Raw genomic sequence first — 23,947 nt, forward strand, 5'->3', positions numbered from 1 at the left:
GTCCAATATCCTGAGACCTCTCTCATGGCTGGCAGGCCGTGGAGCGTAGCCTTGGGAAGAAGGGGGCCCATGTGCTAGTATTCCACCTTTTGTTGCCAAGTTGCAGGGCAATCTGGGCTCTGCCTGAACCCAGGCAGTACCCTACAGAAGCCAACAAGCTGCCCAACAGGGCAGTGGTCTTGGCCTGACAGCGTTGTCTAGAAGGTGCCCTTGTGAGCTTGCCCAGTGTGGATGGGGGTTGTCTTCGTACTCACATGCATTGCGTCATAGCGTCCTTTCCTGCATCGTGACATCCTTTGGACAGGTCTGTCTAGGTGTCTCAGCTCTTAGGGTGCATGGGCTGAAGATTAAGCTCTTGGCAATTTCGAAGGGGAATGATGCCCAGGGAAGACTGGCCGTGAGCAAGCTTTTGATTCTGGACCAAGCCTTAAGCCTTTGGCCAGAAGATAGACATGGACAGTGGGTTTTGTTCTTTGTCTTGCTAGGGAACGAGGCAGGTTTGTCCCTGAGACTGGTGAATGGAGGTGACCGGTGTCAGGGCCGCGTGGAAGTCCTGTACCAAGGCTCCTGGGGCACCGTGTGTGACGACGACTGGGACATCAATGACGCCAACGTGGTGTGCAGGCAGCTGGGCTGTGGCTGGGCCGTGTCGGCCCCGGGAAGTGCCCGCTTTGGTCAGGGCTCAGGGCCCATTGTCCTGGACAACGTGCGCTGCTCCGGGCAAGAGTCCTACCTGTGGCGCTGCCCCCACAACGGCTGGAACTCGCACAACTGTGCCCATGGGGAGGACGCCAGTGTCATCTGTTCAGGTGAGCCTCTTGTCGTTGGGAGTTTCTCTTGCTGTCGGGTAGGGAAGAGAGACGTCATGTTCTGATCAGATCGTTAGAGGCTCTTTATACCATCCTTGTCTTCCTCACGTCTCCTCTACTCTCCTCCAGTGTCAGTGTCAGTGTCAGTTTTTGTCAGGCTGCCATTTGTCTAGATGATAAATTAGGACAAATGCCTAACTGCAAGTCCCCGTGATGCCATTCTTTGCCTCCTGCAACATTGTAGCCAGTGGCAAAAGATCCGCCTGCTGGAGTTCTCTCATGGGCATCCTATGATCAGGTTTGCAGACCAGTATATGTGTTCCTACTGCTGCTCCAGGTTTGAGGTCCTTCGTCCCAGTATATGTCCCCCTCGAGAATTGTGATTCCAGATATACCTTGTTATGACCGCTGTTTAAGCCTGAAAGATTGACATGCATTTTGGGGTAGTTGTATTCCTCTGTCTTGCTGCCATCGTGAGCCACTCAAAGCTCAAGGCAGTTGATTGGTTTGTGTCAACTTTGTCACCGCTGGTATACATGGAGGCAAGCACCGCTTGTATACATGGACCTGGGAAATCATGTTCTGTGTCTGCCAGGCCCTGTGAAGTCAGGCATCCTCCAGGGTGTGGATATCACATGACCCACCTCCATAGCTGGGGACTCACTTCCAAGGTGTCTACCTGCTTAGTTCCTTCCCCTCTGCATCCATTTGTGCTAGGTTTGTGCACCCTTCTCATGTGCTGTTGTCTCTTCACAGCTGCCCAGTCCCAGCCCACGATCAGACCAGGTGAGTTCTGCTGCCTCTTGACTCTTTCCCATGTCTCTCACCTTCCTCCTGTCCTAGGCCCCAGTTATAGCTACAAATAGGACTGTGGCATCTTTCTGACTCCCTGAACCTTCCCTTATCACTCTCTATCCTGTAGACAGTTCTGGTTGAATCCACAATCGATTTTCCTGTCTGGCTCAGTGGTCTAAGTACACTCTAACTGCACAATCTTCACTCTATGCTTTTGGTGGCAGTCAATGTTCTCTTCCAGGGTCAGTTGTGTCTGAAAGCATCGTCTGGACCAAATTCTACAGGGATGGGAAAATAGGTATTTCATGTCATTATCCCACATGGAGCCTTCCCAAAGGAATGCCTTTCCTAAGAACATTCTGTCAGGAGTGCATGGCAGTTGTTATTGCAGATTGTACCACCTTGTTGCCATTGTCGTGAACATTCAAGGGCAGGCGTTTGGCTCATAGTAGGCTCTCCGCAGAGGCCACATTCCACTTCATCCAGCAGAACTCCTGAGACCCCACTGTCCTTGATTCTACTTACTGGTCACTTAGCTAACCTTGATCCTATCCCCCTCCTTTCTGACTGTGCTTTTTTTTTTTTTTTTTTTTTCCAGATTGGTGGTATACGACTTCTTTCTATGGTAAGCATCCTGGATCCTGTCAAACCAGCAAACATGAAACAAATTAATCAACTGGCATTGGTGAATTTCTGAATGTTGGGTTCAGCCTCTGTTCCCCCCACCCTGTCCAGTGTGGGGTTTTCCTTTCCCCACAAGAATTATGATTTCCACCACCCACGCTTTGTGGGAGCTACTAGTCAGGGCACTCTTGTTTACAAGTGATAGGAAACTAGCTCAGCCTCTTTATGCTAGTAGAGAGTCAATGGCTCACATATTGAGGACAGTAGTGCAAGCTCTAGCTCAGGAAAACTGGATGTAAAAGTTATAGCACTGTCTTCCCCCCATTGTTTTTCTTACTTGCACTTTTTTATGTTTTACTTTTTTTTTTGAGAGACAGAAAGACAGAGTGTGAGTGGAGGAGGGGCAGAGAGAGAGGGAAACACAGAATCTGAAGCAGGCTCCAGGCTCTTAGCTGTTAGCACAGAGCCCGACACAGGGCTCAAACCCACAAACTGTGAGATTGTGACCTGAGTCTAAGTTGGTTGCTTAACCAACTGAGTCACCCAGGTGCCCCCTTACTTGCACTTTCTTATGTGCATGGCTTCACCCTGGGTGCTTTCTGCATGTGGGGGGCAGTTGCCAGCCCTTGGTCTCCATGTCACCAGGTGAAAGACTCCATTTGTCCACATATCTCTGGTGACATGTCTTCCAAGGACTTGAGCACCTTCTTGGCAGTAGATAAGTCACCAGAACCATGTCCATGTGCTCTGATAGCCTGGTCAGGGTCCCCATGCCCACTTTCCTGTTCCTCAGGAGAGAGGGACTGGATGTGATACTATGCTCTACTTAAACCTTATGGAACGAAGTCTTCACTGGTTTATACAATAGGAAGGATGGTTTCTGTACTTAAAGTTCAGGGCAAGAGATTTCTGACATGAAGAAAGACCTCCCCTGTTGCAGCTTTCCCCTCTGCCAGGTAGTCTCTCTTGAATGCTGTCCATGCTTGTGTAGCCGGGCACAGAGCATTGCCTCTCCCTGGGGTGTCAGCCCACATTGCACTTTGCTCTGGAGTTGGCCTCTAGCATAGGGTCCAGTTCTGTGCGGACAGTACAGTGTCTATGGGGCAACTTAGAGCGCCTGGATTTCCCCTAGACTCTGGTAGCTCGTCTTCCATAGGGACAGCAGGAGTCTCAGCTCCTGCTCATTTTAATTCTGCAGTAAACTCTGATTATGGGTTCTGTGACTCAAGACTATAGTAGATGGCCAAATAATTTTTGTTTTTCTGCTTTTTGGGTCTCTGGGCTATATCTACCACAAAACTTATCAATTTAAAGTGTAGAATCCTGAGCTTTTTAGTGTGCTCACCAAGTTGTACAACCATCACACTATCTAGTTCCAGAATTTTTCATCACCTCTGTTGGAAATCCCATGTCTTTAACCATTCACATCCCAAGCCCCTTTATAGCCTGGTCATCACCTCTGTGCCAATGGATTTGTTCATTCTGGACATTTCATATGAATGGAATCAGCCAATACATGGCCTTGTGTGACTGGCTTTTTTCAGGCAGTAGACTCTGTCATGGTTCACCATCGTGGTGCATGTATGCATTGTCAGGATGCATCCCTATCCTTTTTTCTATCCATTCATTTGTTGAAGGGCATGTTGATTGTTTCTCCCTTTGAGTATTTTGAGTAGTATTTCCATGTACTTCTGTGTACAATTTTCTTGTTTGAACACCTGTTTCCAGACCTTTTGTGTGTATATCTAGGTGTGGCATGGTTGGGTCAAATGAAAATTTTATGTTTACTTTTCGTGGAAGTACTGAACTGTTTAACACAGAAGCAGCACCAATTTTGGGTAGGAGTAGCAGCATCTAAGGGTTTTGCTTTTTCTACATCCTCAGACTTCTTCTGGTCCTTTATTGTAGTCATCCTTGTGGGCAGGAGTTGCTATCTTTCTGTGGTTAGGATTTGTATTTTCCTAACGGCTAGAGAATTGGGCATTTCTTTCATGTGCTTGCTGCATGTGTCCATCTGCTTGGAGAGCATGGCCCCCATTTTATAAATGCCTGAAGGCCTGAGGACCACACCAGGGTCAGTGCCAAAGCACATCTCACGGGATAGTGAGGGCAGGGTCCAGGTGAGCCTGAGGAATCATGATGTCTGGTCTCGTGCTGAATCTGGCAGATACCCTTCCTGCCAGCAGGCCTAATGCTACCATGTTTTGTTTCTTTTCTGCCACCCACAGACCTGGGCAGCTCTAAGTATGCACAGCTAGGAATCAGTGATAGTTACTCCTGCTCACTGTCATGATATTCAGAGGGTTCATGGACTGTTAAAGATTCAGTACAACCTTCGGGCTTGAGGGTGACATGAGTTAGTGGTCAGCAGTAAAGGAACCTTCAGAAGAAGCCTCAGGCCCAGAGGTAGGGTCCATGATATATAGGACAGTCAGGTAAAGGTAGACACTCCAAATGCTAGGTCCTAAGACATCTCCTTGGTGGCGGCTGGGTAGGATCTCTGGGTTTGAAGTAAGTGCTTGGTTGGTTGCTGAGGTACTAGGTCATGCTGCTGGCTTTCACCATCGCCCCTGTATCCCATGACCTGGGTCAGCAATTGAAACGATGACATTGTGGGCAACCAATCAGTGAACGTACATAAGTCATCTGACACTCAAGGGCACCTAAAGTAGCCCCTGGATGATGAATAATGATGAGCAAGCTTCAGGGAGTCCTGTTGCTGGGCAACCTTAACCTGATCCCAGAAGTCACGGTCCCTGTAGTAAGTCTTATCCACTCAGACCTCAGGAACTCTTCCTACAGTAACAAAAAAGAAGATAATTTTTCTGTCTCCTGCTAGGGAATGAATCAGGTTTGGCTCTGAGGCTGGTGAATGGAAGTGACCGGTGTCAGGGCCGCGTGGAGGTCCTGTACCGAGGCTCCTGGGGCACCGTGTGTGATGACGACTGGGACACCAATGACGCCGACGTGGTGTGCAGTCAGCTGGGCTGTGGCTGGGCCGTGTCGGCCCCGGGAAGTGCCCGCTTTGGTCAGGGCTCAGGGCCCATTGTCCTGGACAACGTGCGCTGCTCCGGGCAAGAGTCCTACCTGTGGCGCTGCCCCCACAACGGCTGGAACTCGCACAACTGTGGCCATGGGGAGGATGCTGGTGTCATCTGCTTAGGTTGGTCTTCACAAAATTGGGACTGTATTTATTATTTGTAATTTTCTCTAGAAAAAAAGCTCTTTTCTCTCACAGGTCTCTTAATCTTTCTGAAGTTCTCTAATGGCAGGCAGTTTCCTTCATATCTTGAAAGACACTGCATGACCAATCATCCCTGGTGTCCTTGAATTTTGTGGGAGGACTGGAACATCTTCTCTAGCTGGGGCCATAGAGCAGAGCCACATATTAATGTGCATAAAGGTTGTAAGAACAAATTCTTGCAACACTTTTTTTGTGGAGACCTGCCTCGAAGCTTTTCATTTACCATTCAGCTCCTCTGCACCACTCCTAGAAAGTCTTTCTTAGTGATAAACGGGACAGGCACTCAGCAATTCTGTTTCTCAGAATCCTGAGTGGCTTCTTCCGGAATGTCCTTCACAGAGACTGATAAGGTATTTTCTTTTCTCACAGCCTCCCAGAGCACCTCTACTACCCCAGGTGAGTAGGCACATCTCTGCACAGTGTGGGCCCCTCTCCTGAATTCTCCTCTAATATTTCTAGAAATAGGAGGAGAAGACCAGGCTCTTCTCTTTGAGGACTCTGGGATATGTTGCAGTGACCAGCTGAGTCCCCAGGACCTTAGTTCTTACTTAGCTTAGCCTGAGGGCCCTTCTGGGGCCCCTGCCACTCTCTGCGGCCAGCGCTTGTTCAGAGAGGCTGCTGTGGAAGAGGTTTGGGACCCTCTGGTCATTTCAGATGAAATAATTGTTCGAGTCAGAACCGTGATCATTTAAGAAACACGACCCAGTACAACTTGTACAAGTGCTTGTCTGTTTCAAGAATCCCTTCACATCGAGAGAGCAATCTGCAAAGTGTGCCTTGCCCTACTGCAAAAATATTTGGTGCCATGTGTGTGGGGAAGTGTTACACACACTAGCCCACCCCAACCATTCGCAGTGTAAATGAGAAATGTCTGGGCTCTGAGAAGCCCTTTATTAAGCAAAAGAATTGAGCTTTCTCTACCAAATGAATGACCGTGGAATTTAAACCTAAAAGCATTTCATTTTCTTTCTAGATTGGTGGTACCCACATACTACAACCACTGGGAGTAAGTATCACGTTCTTCCACCTGAGCGCATGGGGTTCTCATCCCCAGGCTTGGCTGTCCAGGCAGGAGATGCCTGTAAATGAACAGCCCAGTTCAACGTGCACACATAGCCTCCCTAGGTCTGCCCCACTGCACACCGCATCCAAACCACACACACAGCCTGCATCTACCTTCCACACCCTCAGCCCTTACGTCCCCCCTGCCAGGTAGATGATTTTTGTTTTCATAAGGAGATCTATTTCCCTTTCCTTTAAGGAAATGAAATAAGTGATTCTTCAAGGAATAGACTTAAAGGCTTTTATTTCTTGGAGGCTCTCCAAAGCTTTGAGAGAAGGGAGATGATAAATGGGTAATTTCACAAATAACCATGTTTGTACCAGTTTTCCCTTGTGATATGGCTATTGTTCAGTAGCTTTCCATCATTCTTGAAAAATTATATGGCCACTTGTTTATGTCATCGAATATTCTCTTTCCATCGTTTTAATGCCTGCATTGTATTTCATTACACAGTTATGATCACGAATTATTTAACTAATCCCCAATTGCTATTTATATTTCTTCATTATTATGAATGATCCTTGATGTAGAATATATATTTTTTTGAGAGAGAGAGTGCACAAGCAGGAAAGGAAAAGAGAGAGAGCGAGAATCCCAAGTGGGCTCTACACTGTCAGTGCAGTGCCCAATGCGTGACTTGATCCCACAAACTGTGAGATCAAGATCTGAGCCGGAATCTAGAGTCGGACACTTAACTGACTGAGCCACCCAGGCACCTGAGTATCTAAATATTTTTAAATGGCCTATTAGACTGGCCAACGAAAGTTTGAATGCTAAATACTATTTGTCATTCTCTGCTAAATAGTAATAGCTAATACTGTTGGGTGCTTCTTATGTGCCAGGAAATGCTCTGAGAGTTTTCACGTATTGTCTCATTTAATACTCCTAAGAATCTGATGAGACAGATGTTATGATCACTCCCAGTTCTCAGATAAGGAAGCTGAGGCAGAGAGGTTAAGTGACTTGCTCAAGATCATGGAGCTGATAACGGCAGAGTCAAGCTGCAAGCCCAGGCCTTCTGTGGCAGAAACCCTACTTTCGACCCCACTTTACACTGCTTCTTGTCAACTGGCAGGAGACCCTAGGGAATAAGTTTCTTTACACAGCGCTCTCCATGGGCCAACACTCCCACTCAGCCAGCATTATCCTTGTAATCCCCTGAACAATGACAATCATCACTTTGTTGCTTTCTTGGCATTTTTGCTTCAAGGTGACTCATGCTCTCTCTGAAGCTTGGGTCACCTCTGGACAGAGAGTCACTTTTCTAGGCCCTTTGGGGGAGGTAGATCCTCAGATCAAGGTCCCTAATGTGAGGCAGCCCAGGACCAGGCCCAAGAGAGGAAAAACTGAGTCATGTTCTAAGGTCAGAGGACTCGTACCCAAAAGACAATTGCTTGTTGTAACACACCTGAAACCTGCCATGTTGGTGTGTCCCTCTCTCTCCTCTATAGGACCCTCTTCAAATTGTGGTGGCTTCTTATTCAATGCCAGCGGGACATTTTTCAGCCCATCTTACCCTGGATACTACCCCAACAATGCTGAGTGTGTCTGGGAAATAGAAGTGAACCCCGGCTATCGCATAAATCTGGGATTCAACAGTCTGCAGTGAGTAACAGCCAGGTCATCTGGCAAAGGATGGTCCTCCACGGTTTGGGCTGTGTGCGGGGCTGAGATGCTTTACACTCTCAGATGCAATGGACCACATGTCACATTGCTCTGATCCTACCATGAAGCGTCCGGCAACATTGGGAATTCCTTTAATCTGATTGAGGAACAGCTCAAAGAATATTTTAGATTCAGTAACGTTGCCCGTGAAAGTCCAAACTATCTGTAAAATACAGGAGTGATAGAGATTTCAATGTTGACATGAATCCACTTTTTCATACAGGCTGGAGGTGAACAGCAATTGCAATTTCGATTATGTCGAAATCTCTGATGGACCGCTGAACAGCAGTAACTTGCTGGGGAAAATTTGTAATGGCACCAGGCAAATATTCACCTCTTCTTACAACCGAATGACCGTTCGATTTCGAAGTGACATCAGTATCCAAAGCACCGGCTTTTCTGCTTGGTATAACTCCTTTCCTCGAGGTGCGTTCACACTAAACCTGATCAACCTGACCTTGGAGGCTCAGTGTGTTTATGTGGACCCTGCTTCTGGGTATCGTGGTTCCCACATGAAATCAAACATCCCTCCTCCTTGTCTCACAGTTGACTGGTAAACGAAGGCTAAGAGATGAAGGGAATGGGGGACACAGCCTGGTCTTGGGTTTGCCACGAAATTCCCTGGAGACCTGGTGACTGACCTTACTGTGAACCAACATGTTCCCATCTGGAGGGTGAGAGGGTCTGAGCCCCTTCCAGCTTGGTCTTGGAGACGTCTGTACCCTGATCAGCCGCCTGGTGACTTTAGGAGTGAGAAAGGCCCATGGGTTATTTGGCCTTTGAGGTCTGTTGTGGGAGTGGCCATCATTTCTTATGCCATGTGTCTTTCAGATGCCAGCCTGAGATTAGTCAGTTCAAATTCCTCCTACGGTGCCTGTGCCGGGCGTGTGGAAATTTACCACAATGGCATATGGGGGACGGTTTGTGATGACTCCTGGGACATTCAGGATGCCCAAGTGGTCTGCAGACAGCTGCGGTGTGGATATGCAGTGTCAGCCCTGGGAAATGCCCATTTTGGGCCCGGCTCTGGTCCCATCACCCTGGACGATGTGGTGTGCTCGGGGACAGAATCTACTCTCTGGCAGTGCCGGAACCGAGGCTGGTTCTCCCATGACTGTGCCCACCGGGAAGATGCTGGAGTCATTTGCTCAGGTACCACATGACGTCATTCATGGAAGGCCCCTCTCACCTCTGACCTGCTATAGAGTGACAGCTAAGGGCCGGTGGCTGATGGTATTTGTGGCCCAGTTCTGGAAGTGGAGGCAGACCGGAGCTTGTCAGCTTATGCCCTTGGCCTTCCCACTCCAGGAGACCATGCAGGGGCCACTGTGTCTCCGGTGGGTTTCTGGGCCCCAGAGCCATCACGCTGAACACACAGCTGGCGTGCAGTGTGTCCTCACCCTTCTATCTGCCCTGTGACCTTTAGCAATGAGGTCATGTCTGTAGGCCTCAGTCTCCTCGTGTATGGAGAGGAGATGGTCACAATAAGCCTGCTTCCAAGGGCGATTAGAGAATTAAGTGGCTCATGCGCATGAACCCTTAGAACGCTTCCAGACAAGTAGGAAATGAGGAATGAGTGATGGTGTGACTTTGGCTGTGGCACTGGCGACCCCCAGGTAACGATGGGGCTGGGGGAGCAGCTGGGGAGATGTGTGCAGGCCTCCCCCTGCTAACACAGGTCTCCACAGCACAATGCGCTCACTGAAGAGGTCAGACTGTGTCACTTGGGTGTGCCCCTCCCGCATTCTGGCCCCTCCTCCAGACACACTTCAGTGACTGATGCTTTTTTTCTATCCCTTTACAGGAAGCTACCCAACAACACAGGGTAAGTACCCGTGATTCCTGCCCGCTGCCTGGCCTGCCCTCTCCACTGCTGGCGCAAGATGTCCCACTCGGTTTCACAAGAGTTGTCCCCAAGGCCTTCCCCAGCACTGGGGGCAACCCTGCAACTAATGTCCCTACCTGAGGAGGGCTGGGCCTCTCTCTCGGCTCCCTTTGTTCATCAGTAGCCTGGCCAGCCTGAGATTCAGCTCTCTGGTCAGTCCCTAGGAAAGGCCAGCCACCCGTGTAGGTCCTGCCTATCCCTAGGACACCAGACCCTGCTCAGTGCAGGCCAGTGGGTCCTGTTTCATCACTGAACTCCATGCAGGGCCAGTAGAAGCTCCTGACTGCCCGGAGAACTGAGCTCCTGATTGCTCCGGAGCTGTGGCCAAAATTGCTCTAAGCACAACACACCCCTGGCTCCCGAGATCTTTCCCCTCTGTCCCCACCCCTCCCCTCCTCACCACCTGCTTCCTGCAGCAGCGACCCCTCAGCCTCCCTGCCTTCATTCTTCACACAGCACCTGGGCATCCTTATGAAATGCAGGTGTTGGTCCCAGCCTCCACACCCTTGCACCCTTCATGTGACTCCCCAGGGCCATCTGGCCACAGATCCCCACTGCTTGGGAGAGTCTCTAGAGCTCTCCATGATCCACTTCCTTTGTCTGTTTCATTTCCTCCCCAACCCCTCCTTGCTCCATCCACACTGATGTTCCTTAAATGTGCAACGTACTCTCAGACCTGGGTCCCTTTGCACATTCTGTTCCCTCTGCCTGGAATGCCCCTGTACTTTTTTGCCTGATCCATCCCCCCAACCCCAACCCCCCCTCACCCCCAGCAAATTACTTGCCTTCTTTCCTCTGCTTAGTCTGGGTCAGGAGCCAATGCTCTGGGCTCCCACCATGTCCTGGGCTTACCCTGATCACAGCCCCATCCTGCTATGCTGGGATTTGCTCCTTCCCATCCATCCCTCTGGGCTGTGAGCTCCCTGAGGGCAAGTATCCAGCATTTGGCTTTGAACCCAGGGTCGGCACATTTCCTCCCAGCACAAGCGAGGACAACAACTGTGTCCATGATGCCGGGAAACTGATTGTTATCTTTTCTCTTTATCAACAGCTCCTGTTTACAACGTCACCTACCCGAACAGTAAGTTCTGGGCTCTCTGAGAAATCCCTTTCTTCTTCCCCTCAGTGACAGTGCCACCAGGTGGGGCGACGGGGGTTAGGAGAGCCTCTCTGGACAGTCTGGGTCTAGGACACCTCCTGCTGGGTTTCTGTCTAGGGAGTTGTTTAAAAATTTCCCCCAGGTGACTGTGCCGTGGGCTCTGGGGGTCCTCAACATTTTTGTTTCATCCCGACAGCAAATTACTCCTGTGGAGGCTTCCTGTCCCAACCATCGGGGCACTTTTCCAGCCCGTTCTATCCTGGGAACTATCCAAATAATGCCAAATGCCTGTGGGACATCGAGGTCCGAAACAACTACCGTGTGACTGTTGTCTTCAGAGATGTCCAGTAAGTGTGTGGGGCTGCCTCACGGATATTTCAGAACAGAGCAAATGGCACCTAGCCCTTCAGGAATGATGTTTGCCCAGTTGACATGTTCTCTTATGGGTTCAATTTGTTTATCAAGCACAGAGGCAGCCCGTGGAGGTGCAGCCAGGACAAGAGCCTTGGTTTAAAGTCCCAAGTCTGTCACTAGTTTGCTATGTGACCACAGGAAGTCACTTAATTTTCCTGAACCTGAGTCAAAGCAAGAGAATAAAATACCTGCTTCCCTCTCCTCTCTGGCTACTGGGAAGAAATATGTGAAAGAGAGAAATATGTGAAAATACTTGGAAAATATTATCCAATAGGAGGGATGATTGTTGGAGTAATAGCAACATAGAGAATCCTATTAACCACCCTGGTTGTGTTTTTTGTTTGTTTGTTTTGTTTTGTTTTTTTTAAACAATTTTCTCTCCACTCCTTCCTTTTTTGGGATGAGTTCTTGGGGTCAAGCAGAGGTGGAGAAGTCACTACTGCAGAGGTTAATTTATCTGTTCCTCATTCAATGAAGAGTGGGAATCACTGTTTTAAGCAGGAGAGACAACATCAAAGCCACATTAATATAATATTGGTCCAAGGAAGGGAGTGACCATGCAGAGGTATTTTAGAGTCCAGGAAGGAGGGTACCATTATTTTTTCTGTAACAGCCATTCTTGAACAGAATGGTTTTCTCTCTTGCTTTTTGGTTGCGGTGCCCTTGCGAATCTCTGCCTTGGAAATTCATTTGGAGTCTTGTAAAAGATATAATATTATTTTAATTTCCTCATCATTATAATTCAATTTGGATTTCAGAGACTGTACTTAAAGCCCGTTCAATCCTCTGGAGGAAGGTTGACCACCTAACCTTCAGAGAGGTTATTTGACTTGCCCAATATTTATTAGTTCAGTTGCCTATTTCTATCACTATGAATTCATGAATATTTATATTATTCTATCGGAAACCAGGGTCTGTTTGATTGAAGAAACAGTCTAAGGCAGGCTGTGATCCCTTCCTTTCATGGTGCAAAGGGGTGTCAGGAGAGGGGCTGTAGATTCATATGTGTGACCCCAAAAGGCAGGACTAAGATCCATGGAAGTCACCGGAAGGTGAATGTCACTATATTATCTTCAGCTATTATTTTCAGAAAGTCGCCATTTCTGGCACAAAGGTGTGGCCCCCGTCACTGAAGTCTGACCCCCTGCATTAAATCCTGGCTGAAATCGAAGCCAAAACTCTGTGTTCTGTCCCTGCAGGCTTGAAGGAGGCTGTAACTACGACTATATCGAAGTGTTTGACGGCCCCTCCCACAGCTCCCCTCTGATTGCCCGCGTTTGTGATGGAGCCAGGGGCTCCTTCACTTCATCATCGAACTTCATGTCCATTCGCTTCGTCAGCGATGGCAGCATCACAAAGAGGGGCTTCCAGGTCGACTACTATTCCCGTCCTTCCAATGACAGCACCCGTAAGTCCCCTTGTGAGAGTTCATTGTCAAGGGCACCTCTGAGAGGCTTCTGCTGCCCAACCCTTCTGTGGTTGTGAAGTAAGAAACTAGGGCAACCTTGTCAGGTCACCGAGGCTTATCTGGTGCTGGGAGGGGCCGAGAGCAGTGGTCTTGGACTCTGGCTGCCCAGAAATGAGGTCAAGGGCCAGAACTGGCCGATGGGCAGTGTGGTGACCTTACTGTGGTCATCAGAGACTAAATGTGAGGTCATACTTTCAGCACATGGTGAGATGTCCGCACCAGGGGACACAGGTGACCTTGGGGCCACTGAGACTGTGTCCTGAGACAGCACGTTTGGCTGTGATCTCAAGATGGACTGAACCATTCACTCAGCTGCTTCCAGCTAATGGCCACGATTTGAGCTGTTAAATGGACTGATTTACAGATTGGCTTAGGGACCGGGCAAGGTGATATCCAAGCTCTCTTTTGCAGTCAGGATTTTAAGCATTGACTTGTTCCATAGCTAAAGGACTTTATTTTACAATTTCCAACCCTTCAACTGGAGCATTACTTTATGGATAAATGGCAGGTTGGCAAAACATTTTACCCATTTCGTGTCCTGCCTCCATTTCTCCATCAGGGGAATCCTAAGTTCCTGTGCCCTCAAAGGGGTCTTGTGAGAATGACACTGACCCGAGCCAGGGGGCAGGTGGGGGTTGGGATGAAGCCTGTTCCGATGCGGACTGCCTTCATCCGCCATCTTGGTCTCTGCGCCTTTCTACGGGAGGGGTGCCTGGCGGGCTTGCTGCGGTGCTGACTGCCGGTGTTGTTTTCCCTTGGTCACCAGAGCTGCTTTGTCTGCCAAATCACATGCAAGCCAGCGTGAGCAGGAGCTACCTCCAATCCTTGGGCTACTCTGCCAGGGACCTTTTCATTCCCAGCTGGAATGAAAGCTACCGGTGTCAGCCCCAGATAACGGCCAGCCAGGTGACATTCACAATTCCATACTCAGGCTGTGGCACCATCAAGCAGGTGAGCCTAAGGCTTTCTACTCTCTCTCCTACTGAGTGATCTTTCTTAAAGTGATGTATGCTGTGTTTCTTGAATTCATGATGCTACAGTCAGTGTAATCAGGGTGAAGATTTCAACCTGTCCCTTGATGCTATGATGTAGCTACAGCCACTTCCAAATGTAAGGATGAGGAAGGAGGCTGCCTTCCGCACCCAGTTTTCCCCACCCTGTCGGGCATAGAGGGTGCAAGGCAGGCTGCCACTCACATCAGCAATGACCGTAGCGTCTCCCAGGGGCAGCTCCAGGTTTTATAGGGCCTGAAGCTTATAGAGTTTGGGATTAGGGTTGGTGAGGTGGGGGTGGAGGGGTGCCTCATTAAAGAGAACAATGCGACCTTTTATAAATCTCATAAAAATATATGGCTATGCCAACACACCACTAGGCCTTGGACAAAACCATGCATGTGGGAAGCCCTGAGGCTTAAGTTTCATTAGCTTCACAGAAAATCAGCCTCTGCAGCTACCATTTGCTGAGCTGTCACCATCTAGGGTGACCGACTGTCTTGGCTTGCCTGGGACTTTGCAGATTTCAGCATGGCAGAGTCCCATATCCCACAAAACTCCTCGATCCTGAGCAAACTGGACGGTTGCTCATCCTACCGGGGACCAGACACTGGGATTAGCCGGTGTCACGCTCCCCAAATCCCCGTCAAGTGTTCTCTCATTATCAACCCACTTTAAAAATAGGGAGGTTGGGCTTCGAGGGGTCAAGCAGGTTGCCCAACACCACTTGGCCAAGAAACAGTAGGGCAAATGCCAGACTCTGGGAATCCCAAAAGCCTTCCCCAGAGTGAAAGAAGCCAGCCACACAGGAGTACTTACTCTTCGATCCCCTGTGTGTAAAATTCAGACACGGAGAACAAGTGAGTGATGGCAAGCCAACCTGGTCGGAGGGGATTGCCTGCAAAAGGGCAGGAAGGAGCTGTTTTGGTTCGTGGAAGTGTTCCATCTCTTGTGGTGGTGCTGATTGTCAAACCTCGCTGAGTGGCATCCTTACAATGGTGGCATTTAATGTTATGTAAACTCACTTTAAATTATCTAAGTTCTGAACGTTTGGCTGACACCTAAGTAATCATTTCAAGATTTGGTCTTCAGGGAACAGGCGCAGTGCAAATGTTTTTACGTGGCTTAGGACTGCAGTAAACACACAACATGAAATGCTCAAACATATATAATGTGTGCAGCACACACACACATTCAGAGGGTGTCAACTCACCAAAGACGTACTGAGCATTTGCCGTGACCCAGCACTGGGTCAGGTGCCGGGAAGATGCTGTTCATTACCTGGCAAGGTCATTCCTGATCCTTTGACACGTAAGAAACAACGGGAGACGAAGGGGATGGTCATTTAGCCAAACAGATTGGCCTGTCGGCCATGAGTGGGCGCCTAGGCCTGAGGGTCTAAATTGCCACTGTGGCCATTTCCTCAGTCCCTACAGACACGGGCTCCTTTTCCTCAGTCCCTACAGACACCAGCTCTCCTTCTGAGATGAACTGAGTGGGTCAGGGAGACCTACATGCAGAGAAGGGAGCGTATCACTCACACCATGCAAACATTTTAGTCAACCTGGCTTTTTTATATTTTGCCCTATAATTTAATTCTGTTGGATTCTGGTGTGCCATGAGTTTAGTCAGTGGGAGTCAGCGCACCAAAGGTGATTATCCCTCCTGGTTCCAAACGTGCAGCCTGGAGACTCTGACATCTGGGTCACCTCATCGATGTTCCTTCGTCTCCATTAGGAACCACCAAAGCAACGTGCCGGTGCTGGTTCTTCTAACTTGGCTGGTGGTGGGCAACACATGCTACGTTGTCCTTCCTCCATTTATTTAAATGGCTGCGTCCCCTACCGGGCTGAGGGCCTCAGGGCAGAGCCAACGTCTTATTCGTTTTTGCAGCTCCCAGTGGTGCCCAACCCTTTATAATCATATTATTAACCACTAATCTGTATGCCAGCAACTGAACTAAGTTCTACATGACTTCCGAAGTTCTCGGGGCAACTTTTATTCCCATGTAATCGTGAGGAAGCACAGGCTTGCAGAGGTTAAGCCACTTGCCTGAGGCCACCTGGTCATGAACTGCAGAGCCAGGATTCAAAGGCTGGACGGCACGCAGCATCTGACAAGTGTTGGCTGGTGTGTCTGAATAGGTGAGGTCCCCCCACCACAGGGGAGGGACGCCAAGTGGAATCCCGAGTCTGAGACTTCATGAGAATAGTAGTTGACTTATGTGCAAGACTCCCCGTTACATAGTGAGTTCCTTCCAGACTGAGCAGACATCTGATAATGAATTGTAATATAAAGTCAGAACTGCTTTTTATGATCAACAAATAAACCTTCACGCCACATTCATTGCTTGGAGTGGATTCAGAATTTAGCTTGACCGCAGAAGTCAGGGACAAATATGAATTCTAAGAAAACTTTGGTTTCAGTATCTGGAGTGACATTGAAGGCACCTCAGCTGGTCTCTGAAGGAGTAACCAAGTGACATCTATATGGTTGCCTTTGACAACCACTTTCACTCAAACATAAAGCCAATTCTTTTTTCTTTAATTTGTTTTAGAAAATATAGTGTATTTTCCATGCATGGATGGTGGGCATAGAAGAGATAAGGTCTCCCAACCCCACCAGAAGGATGCCTTCCCCAGACCTGAGTCCAGAAGGTTCTGGTACTCCCCTGCTGTCTGGGGGCTGCAGAGACCTCCCCAGCCTCCCAGTGGAGAAAAGGAAAAGGAGGGGAAGGAAGGGTTATAGTGCTGGCAAAAACACTTTAAATTACTTGTTAAAATGTTCTCCTTCCACGTGTTTTTCTGGAAGGGACAAATTCAGTTGAGTTCTGCAACTGCAGGCAGGAAGTGAAAGCCTTTCGAACAACTCTGGTTTTAATTTTGGGGAGAGAGAGAGCGAGTGAGCACAAGTGGGGGAGGCGCAGAGAGAGAGGGAGAGACAGAATCCCAAGCAGGCTCCCCACTGTCAGCACAGAACCTGATGTGGGGCTCGAACTCACAAACCCTGAGATCATGACCTGAGCCAAAGTCAGGAGTCGGGCACTTAACCAACTGAGCCACCAGCTGGCCCCCAACACACTCTGTTCTGAAGAACAATGGTGTTTAGGTGTATATACAGGTGCTGGATGCAGCAGAGAACTTGTCTAGACTCCCAAATAGGAACTGGGTTTTGTTCTGGACAGGGCACACAACGAAATGTGACCACATGGCAAACTGCTTTTTTTTTTTTTTTTTAAGAGTAATTTAGCTTCACATTTTAGGACACCACCATGGTGTTATTTTCATTCTTGTTCTTGCAAAAGCACCAGTTGCTTGTGAGAATTCATACTTGGCTAGCAAAAAGAAGTTTGCTTCTGGCCATCGTAACACTGGGAGGGGGAGTGTTACCCCTGCCTCTGCCTGGCAACCATTGGCTTGGGCTCACCTCGCTTGGGGCCAGGTGATCATGACCATGAAGCTGCCAGAGGGCCGCATTTATCTGTGTCTTCTTGGCCATCTGGGCCCCATTTTTCATTCATGACAGTACTTTTGCTGAGCCCTGTCCCTTGTGCCTTTAATTCATTCCACGGTTTTGACTGATGCTGATAGAACTGTTGACACCATGCCAAGTCCTGATGACATCATTTTTCCCTTGAGATGCTCATAGACCATGGAGTGCAAGGCTCTCATCCCCAGAAGGTCACTCTTAGGCACATCGAACAGCATGAGAGATCAACATTCCTATGAATTTGCTGTAAAAGGCACAGTAGGAAGCGGTCCCGTGGTAGGGGGAGTGGAAAAGCAGAGTGTGACGGGAAGGACGCCAGCATTGTTGCAGCCCATTCAATTGCCCACCTGAGCCTCTGGGGGAGCCCCCACCCCTGAGGTCGCTTCCCGTCCCGGCAGCCTCAGACACCAAGCTGCAATAGCTACTGAGCCATCCGAACAGCACAGTGACAACTGATCCCACCAGCCTCTCCTCCAAATACGTCAAATACATAGCCACCTCCCTTGGTTTATCCCAGCCATGGTGAGAAGGAGGCAAAGCCAGCACAGAGGGCCCTGAGCCACAGAGTCCGGGCAGCTTAGTTGTGCAGCACGGCAAGGGGTCATCCAGACACGCCCGTCCTCCCAAGAGGAGCGGCTCCCAGGAAACCCTAACACCTGGCCCACACTGTGGTCCCCATCACATGGTAGAGGAAGGGAGTTGTGTGAAAGGAAGGAGTCCTGCTGGTGTAGCAGCATGCCCAGCCCAGGTCGTGGGAGCCATGGTAGCAGCCACGTGCCTTCTCTGTGTGGTCCTGGGAGGGTTTTGAAGTCTGGCTGAGTCACTTTCCCCTCGTTGTCACCCAAATCAGCAATGAGCTTCCCTTAGCAGGTGACAGTTGCCTGACTTTGCTCTCTCGCCTTCCTCTCCCAGGCCAATAATGATACCATCATCTATTCCAACTTCCTCGAAGCAGCTGCTTCAAATGCCATCATCAAGAGGCATAAGGACTTCCGCATTCATATCAGCTGCAGGGTGCTCCAGAACACCTGGATTGACACCATGTACATTGCTAATGACACCGTCGACATCAAGGAAGTGCAGTATAGCAGTTTCAATGTGAACCTTTCCTTTTATACATCATCTTCATTTTTGTATCCTGTGACCAGCAGTCCGTACTATGTGGACCTGAACCAGAACTTGTACCTTCAAGCTGAGATCCTCCATTCTGATGCCTCCTTGGCCTTGTTTGTGGATACCTGTGTGGCGTCCCCATATTCCAATGACTTTACATCTTTGACTTACGATCTTATCCGGAGTGGGTAAGGAGTGTCTGCATGGAGTGAATGTTAGCCTTCACCTGACAGTTCAAACCCAAGTAGCCCAAAGTCTCAAGGAATGCAGACTTGGGTTCTGGTGGTTCCAATGTAACCATTCAGGTTGTCATTCCTGGTTCACATATAGGGAGACAGATGTGTGGAGATGGTGGAGAAGTGAATGAGTCACCAGCAGTCACCAAGCAGGTTAGCTGTAACTGGGATCTGACCCAGGTGACCAAACTCCATAAGAAGACATGTGTGTGGTGGGGAAAGCCTTGGTTCTGCAGCAGATAGAGGTTGAGATGCCAGCTCTGCCATGGACCAGCTGCATTGCTGTGGGCGGGCAGGGGCATCTATCCTGAGCCGGTCTCCCCACCCATCAGATGCTCATAGTGATGCCCACATCATAGGCTGTTGGGAGGATGAGATGGGAGGGAGTAGATGCGGCCCTGGGCAAACAGCAGGCACAGAAGGTGGTCCACAAGGAAGGCTGTGGGTGAGTAGCAGGGGTCAGCAAGAGTCCCTTAACCTAGAAGCTGAGAATTGTGGTTCCAACCAAGCCAGTTGGTGGCCAGTGGTGGCCAGACTGCGGTTACTGGTACCCAGGTTGCGCTTCTCTACTACAGTCCTGCTTCCCTGGATTATTTATTTATTTCTGAGAGAGAGAGAGAGAGAGAGAGAGACAGCATGAGTAGGGGAGGGTAGGAGAGACAGGGAGTCACAGAACCTGAAGCGGGTTCCAAGCTCCGAGCTGCCAGCACAGAGCCCAACACGGGGCTTGAACCCACAAAGCACGAGATCATGACCTAAACCAAAGTTGGACGCTCAACCGACTGAGCCACCCAGGCGCCCCTTGGCACCTCAGTAACAATCACATAGAAGCACAATTTAGAGGTTGTGCTGATAGGCTAAGGGGCTCTGTTATGAATCAGGGTTGGGAGGTTAAATCTTACACCTCCCTGAGATACTAAAAACAGCATCTCTTTCCAGGCACAGTTTGAGTATGTGTCAATTTGGTAAATAGGTGTTAAGGCCTGTCTCGTTCCATCTATGCAGTTGGCTCCGTTCACGGCAGCCCCCCCCCCCCCACCCCCTTGGCAGCAAAGATGGGAGAGAAGCTTACCCAAATTCTCTTTCTACAAATAGTAACACGGTGACATTGGAATTTATGTCAAACGATTGAGATTAACACAAATGAGTGATTTGGCTCTTCTCTGCTAAAAGATTCTTTTTGGCCAAATTCTGGCATATATGTATATAAGATAATGCAGTGTCCTCAGGAAAGGGGGATGTGCATGTGGGGGGTAAATGTGGGCCCAGCTGTCCCTAGAGTACAGGGATGCATTGGTACATCTCGCCATCAACCAGATCACCCACCTGGGGGCCCTTCAGAGTAATCTGGAGCTTTAAACACACCCATGCCCAGGCCCCACCTGCACATTCTCTTTATTTGGTCTGTGGTGGGGTTTGGGGATCCGTATTTTTCAAATTTCCCCCAGTGATTCTGAAGTGCAGCCTGGGTTCTGGAGCTCTGGCCTACACAGACCGCCATGACTAGTGTGGTTTTTTGGGGAATGCAATCATTTCCCGGCAGCCCCTGAGCTACCCTGACCTCCTTTACAACTGTCCTACTTCCTGACGAGGCTCTGGGTACTTTCCCTCTCACCTTTGCGGCTAAAGTGACCCCTGTGGGAAAAAAGAACATGGTATTTGAGAGAATGTGTGTTGAAAGTGGAGGAAGGAACCTCTGGAAGGCAGAAGGAAGACAGCGAGTAGACCCCGGGTCACATTTCGCAGGCAGAGTCAGGGCCGCCCTAGGGAAAGCTCCCGTCCACCACAAAAAATCTCCGCCTAAAACCCCACGGGCCAGTTTCTTTGCTCTCCTCTTCGCTACATCATGCCAAATCCTACCGTAGGAGACACTCACGGGTTAGGCAAGCTCCTTCCTCAGCTCGGGGTGGAGCTGGGAGATACTCCTCATCCATATCTTAGTACAGTTTCTTTCAGGGGATTCTGGTCATGTTCCTTCTAATACAGTGGAGATGAGGCGACTGAGGGAAGAAGGAGGTGGTTGATATTGGAGTAGGGGACGCCGAGGGTAGTCAGGCTCGTGTGGAAAGTACAGCCACCCGGGCCAGGTCAGCAGACACAGCCCCGGAGAGAGGGTGGCACCAGAGACACTGGAGAGTAGCCGAGTGTCATCTTGCCTGGCCCTGAGACCAGGAAAGGAAAGGAAATGCCATCTTCTTGCCTGCCTGCCTGCCCTCTCTCTGAGCCCCGCGACCTCCCCGAATCACCTGGATTGCCAGGGCCACTGAGCACATGGTCACTGGGCACCCGTTGTGCAATCCGGGGCCTGCTTGTCTGTGCGGCAACCCTGGGCTGATTTCCCACTTTAAGATGCTGCTGAGGTACCAGAACTAGGATTTTCCTGGAGGCTGCCAGGCCATGTGTGAACCACACGTACTGAGGGAAGGAAGGTGCAGCTGGGAACGCGGGCCTAGAGGAGGCCGTGGGGCTCCACGCCCGGCCCGGGCGTGTCCTGAGAAAGGCAGCGCACCCAGGGCTGACAGGCTGCTTTTCTCCTCTTCCAGGTGTGCCAAGGACAGAACCTACCAATCTTACTCTCCGCCCTCGCCTCGCATTGCCCGCTTCAAATTCAGTTCCTTCTACTTCCTGAAGCGCTTCCCCTCCGTGTACCTGCGGTGTAAAATGGTGGTGTGCCGGGCGGACGACTACTTCTCCCGCTGCCGCAGAGGCTGCATCGTGAGGTCCAAGAGGGACGTGGGCTCCTACCAGGAGAAGGTGGACGTCGTCCTGGGACCCATTCAGCTGCAGGCCCCGCAGACTGTGAAGAGGAGCCTGGCCAGGTGGCCGCCCTCCCACCCCTAGGCCTGTGGCCCGCGGGGACCCGGGATGATTCTGTCGGTGTCGTGGTCTGCCTCAAATCGGGCACCCACCGTGTGCCAGGCCTGCCGTGCCACACCAGGCGATGTGGAGTTTGCTAGATCTGCTTCCCGCCTTCTTCCATGGGCTCCCGGTCTACGGGGGACCATGTGTAGTGCTCGGGCAAGAGAGTTCTCCCCCGCGACACCGATACCTTTGTCCTCTGGGATCTGAACTCCCAGAACCTCATACTCCTCATCTGTAACACAAAAATGTTAATACTTCCCTATTAGGACTGTTGAGGAGCTACAATAAAATAATGTTAAACTGCCTTGGCCTCTACCTGGTTTAAGTTCTTGGGGGTGATGAATGGTGGCTTTTGTTACTATGGTCATTGTCACCAATATCAACAACACAACATTAATGATAACATTATGACGCATGACAGTAATAACAACAGGGGCCCGTGTCCCCGGGCACGGCGGAATCGGGGTCTAGGCCGTGGGGATGCAGGCAGGATCGGTTTATTCCCGCTGCTCACAAGGCTGATGTCTCCTCGGGGGTCGGCCATCCCACTTTCCTCCTCTTCTAGAACAGGGATCGCATTTCCTGCTCTGCTGTTTTGTTGGCGGTGTGGATGACGACATATCAGCAGACTGATTCCCAGGTTTTCTGGTCCAGGCTGAGACAGGTCAACAGCTGTGGTAGCACCGGTGACAGGGACAGGTGTGGGGTAGTGGTAGTCATCACAAACCCTCCTCTGGGTTCTTGGGTTCCACCCCACGCGGCATCTTTGGTGGCTCTGTCTCCTCGTGTCATGTGTCCTGGTGTGCCCGTGTCCAGCTGATTCTAGGCTCTTACCTCACATAAGCACTCATTCCGTGACCATTCGTCGAAGGACTCTTATGTGCCAGGAGACAAACAGAAAGAGATCAAAGTCCTGCCCCCTGCCCCCTGTCCCCATGGAGCTTACATTCCATGGGGAGGGGATGCTATTCAGAGATAAGTTGAGTACATCGTACTTCCAGTGGGGTGGGAGCTATGGAGAGGACACAGGACAGGGTGACTGGTGACAGGGGGCCAACAGGGACGCCGCAGGCACTGCCATCTCTTCTGGAGTCTTCCTGGCTGTGGCAGTCTTCACCCTAGGGCCTCATGGCACCCTCATGGCCAGTGGTTGGCCTTGGAGCCCTAGGATGTAAAACCAGGAGGACTTAAGTGGTGCTCAAACATTGGCCCCACCAGCTCTGGAACCCATGTGAGAAAGGAAGAAAAGGGACCCCAGAGTTTGGCACCCAGCAGCCCCCCAACTCTATTTACCTTGTCACAGGCACAAGGTGAAGGGCAAGTGCAGACAGGTAGTGGCCGGTTTTCCTGGAAACACAGGCTTGATGCTGGGACAAAATGTCAGGCAAGCAGATGCCAATATCTTCAAATCCTGCAGGCAGCTCTGAGCCAACAGAGAACAAAAAAAGCAGGAGAGCTCTTTCTAGATGGAATCTCTCTCTCTCTCTTTTTTACTTATCATAAGCTAGGTTCTTTGGATGTGGTATACTTCTTAGCCTTTACTTATGATAGAAAAGCTGAATAAAGATCTTTTTTCAAAGCAAGTGTTGGTTTGTTCAGTATTTCTAGTGGCTCACCTAAGCACTGGATCCTTTGGAATTCAGGAAACAGGGTGGGCTGTCAAAAGGAATGACAAAGGCCACAGGCTCTGCCTTGTGGCTTCCACAATTCTAAGGAATAGATAAGGTGTCTTCCTTTGTCCTTGACATGTTTTGGTTCTGCCCAAAGGCAGAAATTCAGGGTAAAGGCTCGAGAAAGATCAGAATGCTAATGCAGCATCACATTTAGTGCCTGAGACTTAAAAGTAAAACATTGTTGCTTCAATTTTCCAGGGATCTGCATCTTCTAGCTTTTGACCGGACATCCAGTACAGTGAGTGGGGCAGAAGATGCGGGAGGGGACAGAGATTAGGGAAGAGAGCAAACTCCTCAGGGCCCCTAGATTTCTGGGACCTGTTTGCATTGTGATCTCCAAGGAAAAAATTGATTGACAGGTGGCCCTAGGATGTCAGAAGAAACAAAAGGATGGGATGCTTTCCAAGGAGGCAGTAAATTTGACGGAAACTGGGAGAGCAAACATACCCTGGGCACCTCGATCACGCTTAGTAAGAGTGGGAGCCTTCGCATATTGCCTTGGCAAGGCCAATGTTT

The 23,947-nt window shown here is 49.9% G+C and overlaps 1 protein-coding gene across 1 annotated transcript in view; it reads left to right on the forward strand.

Annotated features, from left to right (window-relative positions):
• Positions 1–22,062, forward strand: part of DMBT1 (deleted in malignant brain tumors 1) — an 81,182-nt gene extending 59,120 nt beyond the window's left edge. The window contains 16 exon segments of the mRNA XM_047072452.1: positions 486–809; positions 1,566–1,595; positions 2,203–2,229; positions 5,068–5,391; positions 5,842–5,868; positions 6,446–6,478; positions 7,987–8,140; positions 8,424–8,626; positions 9,032–9,352; positions 10,005–10,025; positions 11,137–11,166; positions 11,381–11,531; positions 12,798–13,006; positions 13,833–14,017; positions 18,460–18,848; positions 21,440–22,062. Coding sequence (XP_046928408.1) covers positions 486–809; positions 1,566–1,595; positions 2,203–2,229; positions 5,068–5,391; positions 5,842–5,868; positions 6,446–6,478; positions 7,987–8,140; positions 8,424–8,626; positions 9,032–9,352; positions 10,005–10,025; positions 11,137–11,166; positions 11,381–11,531; positions 12,798–13,006; positions 13,833–14,017; positions 18,460–18,848; positions 21,440–21,737 — 2,726 coding nt within the window. The 3' untranslated portion in view covers positions 21,738–22,062.
• The last annotated feature ends 1,885 nt before the right edge of the window (positions 22,063–23,947 follow it).

Source organism: Lynx rufus, unplaced genomic scaffold (assembly GCF_022079265.1).
Source record: "Lynx rufus isolate CCGP_SWC_20201006 ecotype Redwood Valley unplaced genomic scaffold, mLynRuf1.p SCAF_11, whole genome shotgun sequence".
Classification (NCBI taxonomy): Eukaryota; Metazoa; Chordata; class Mammalia; order Carnivora; family Felidae; genus Lynx; species Lynx rufus.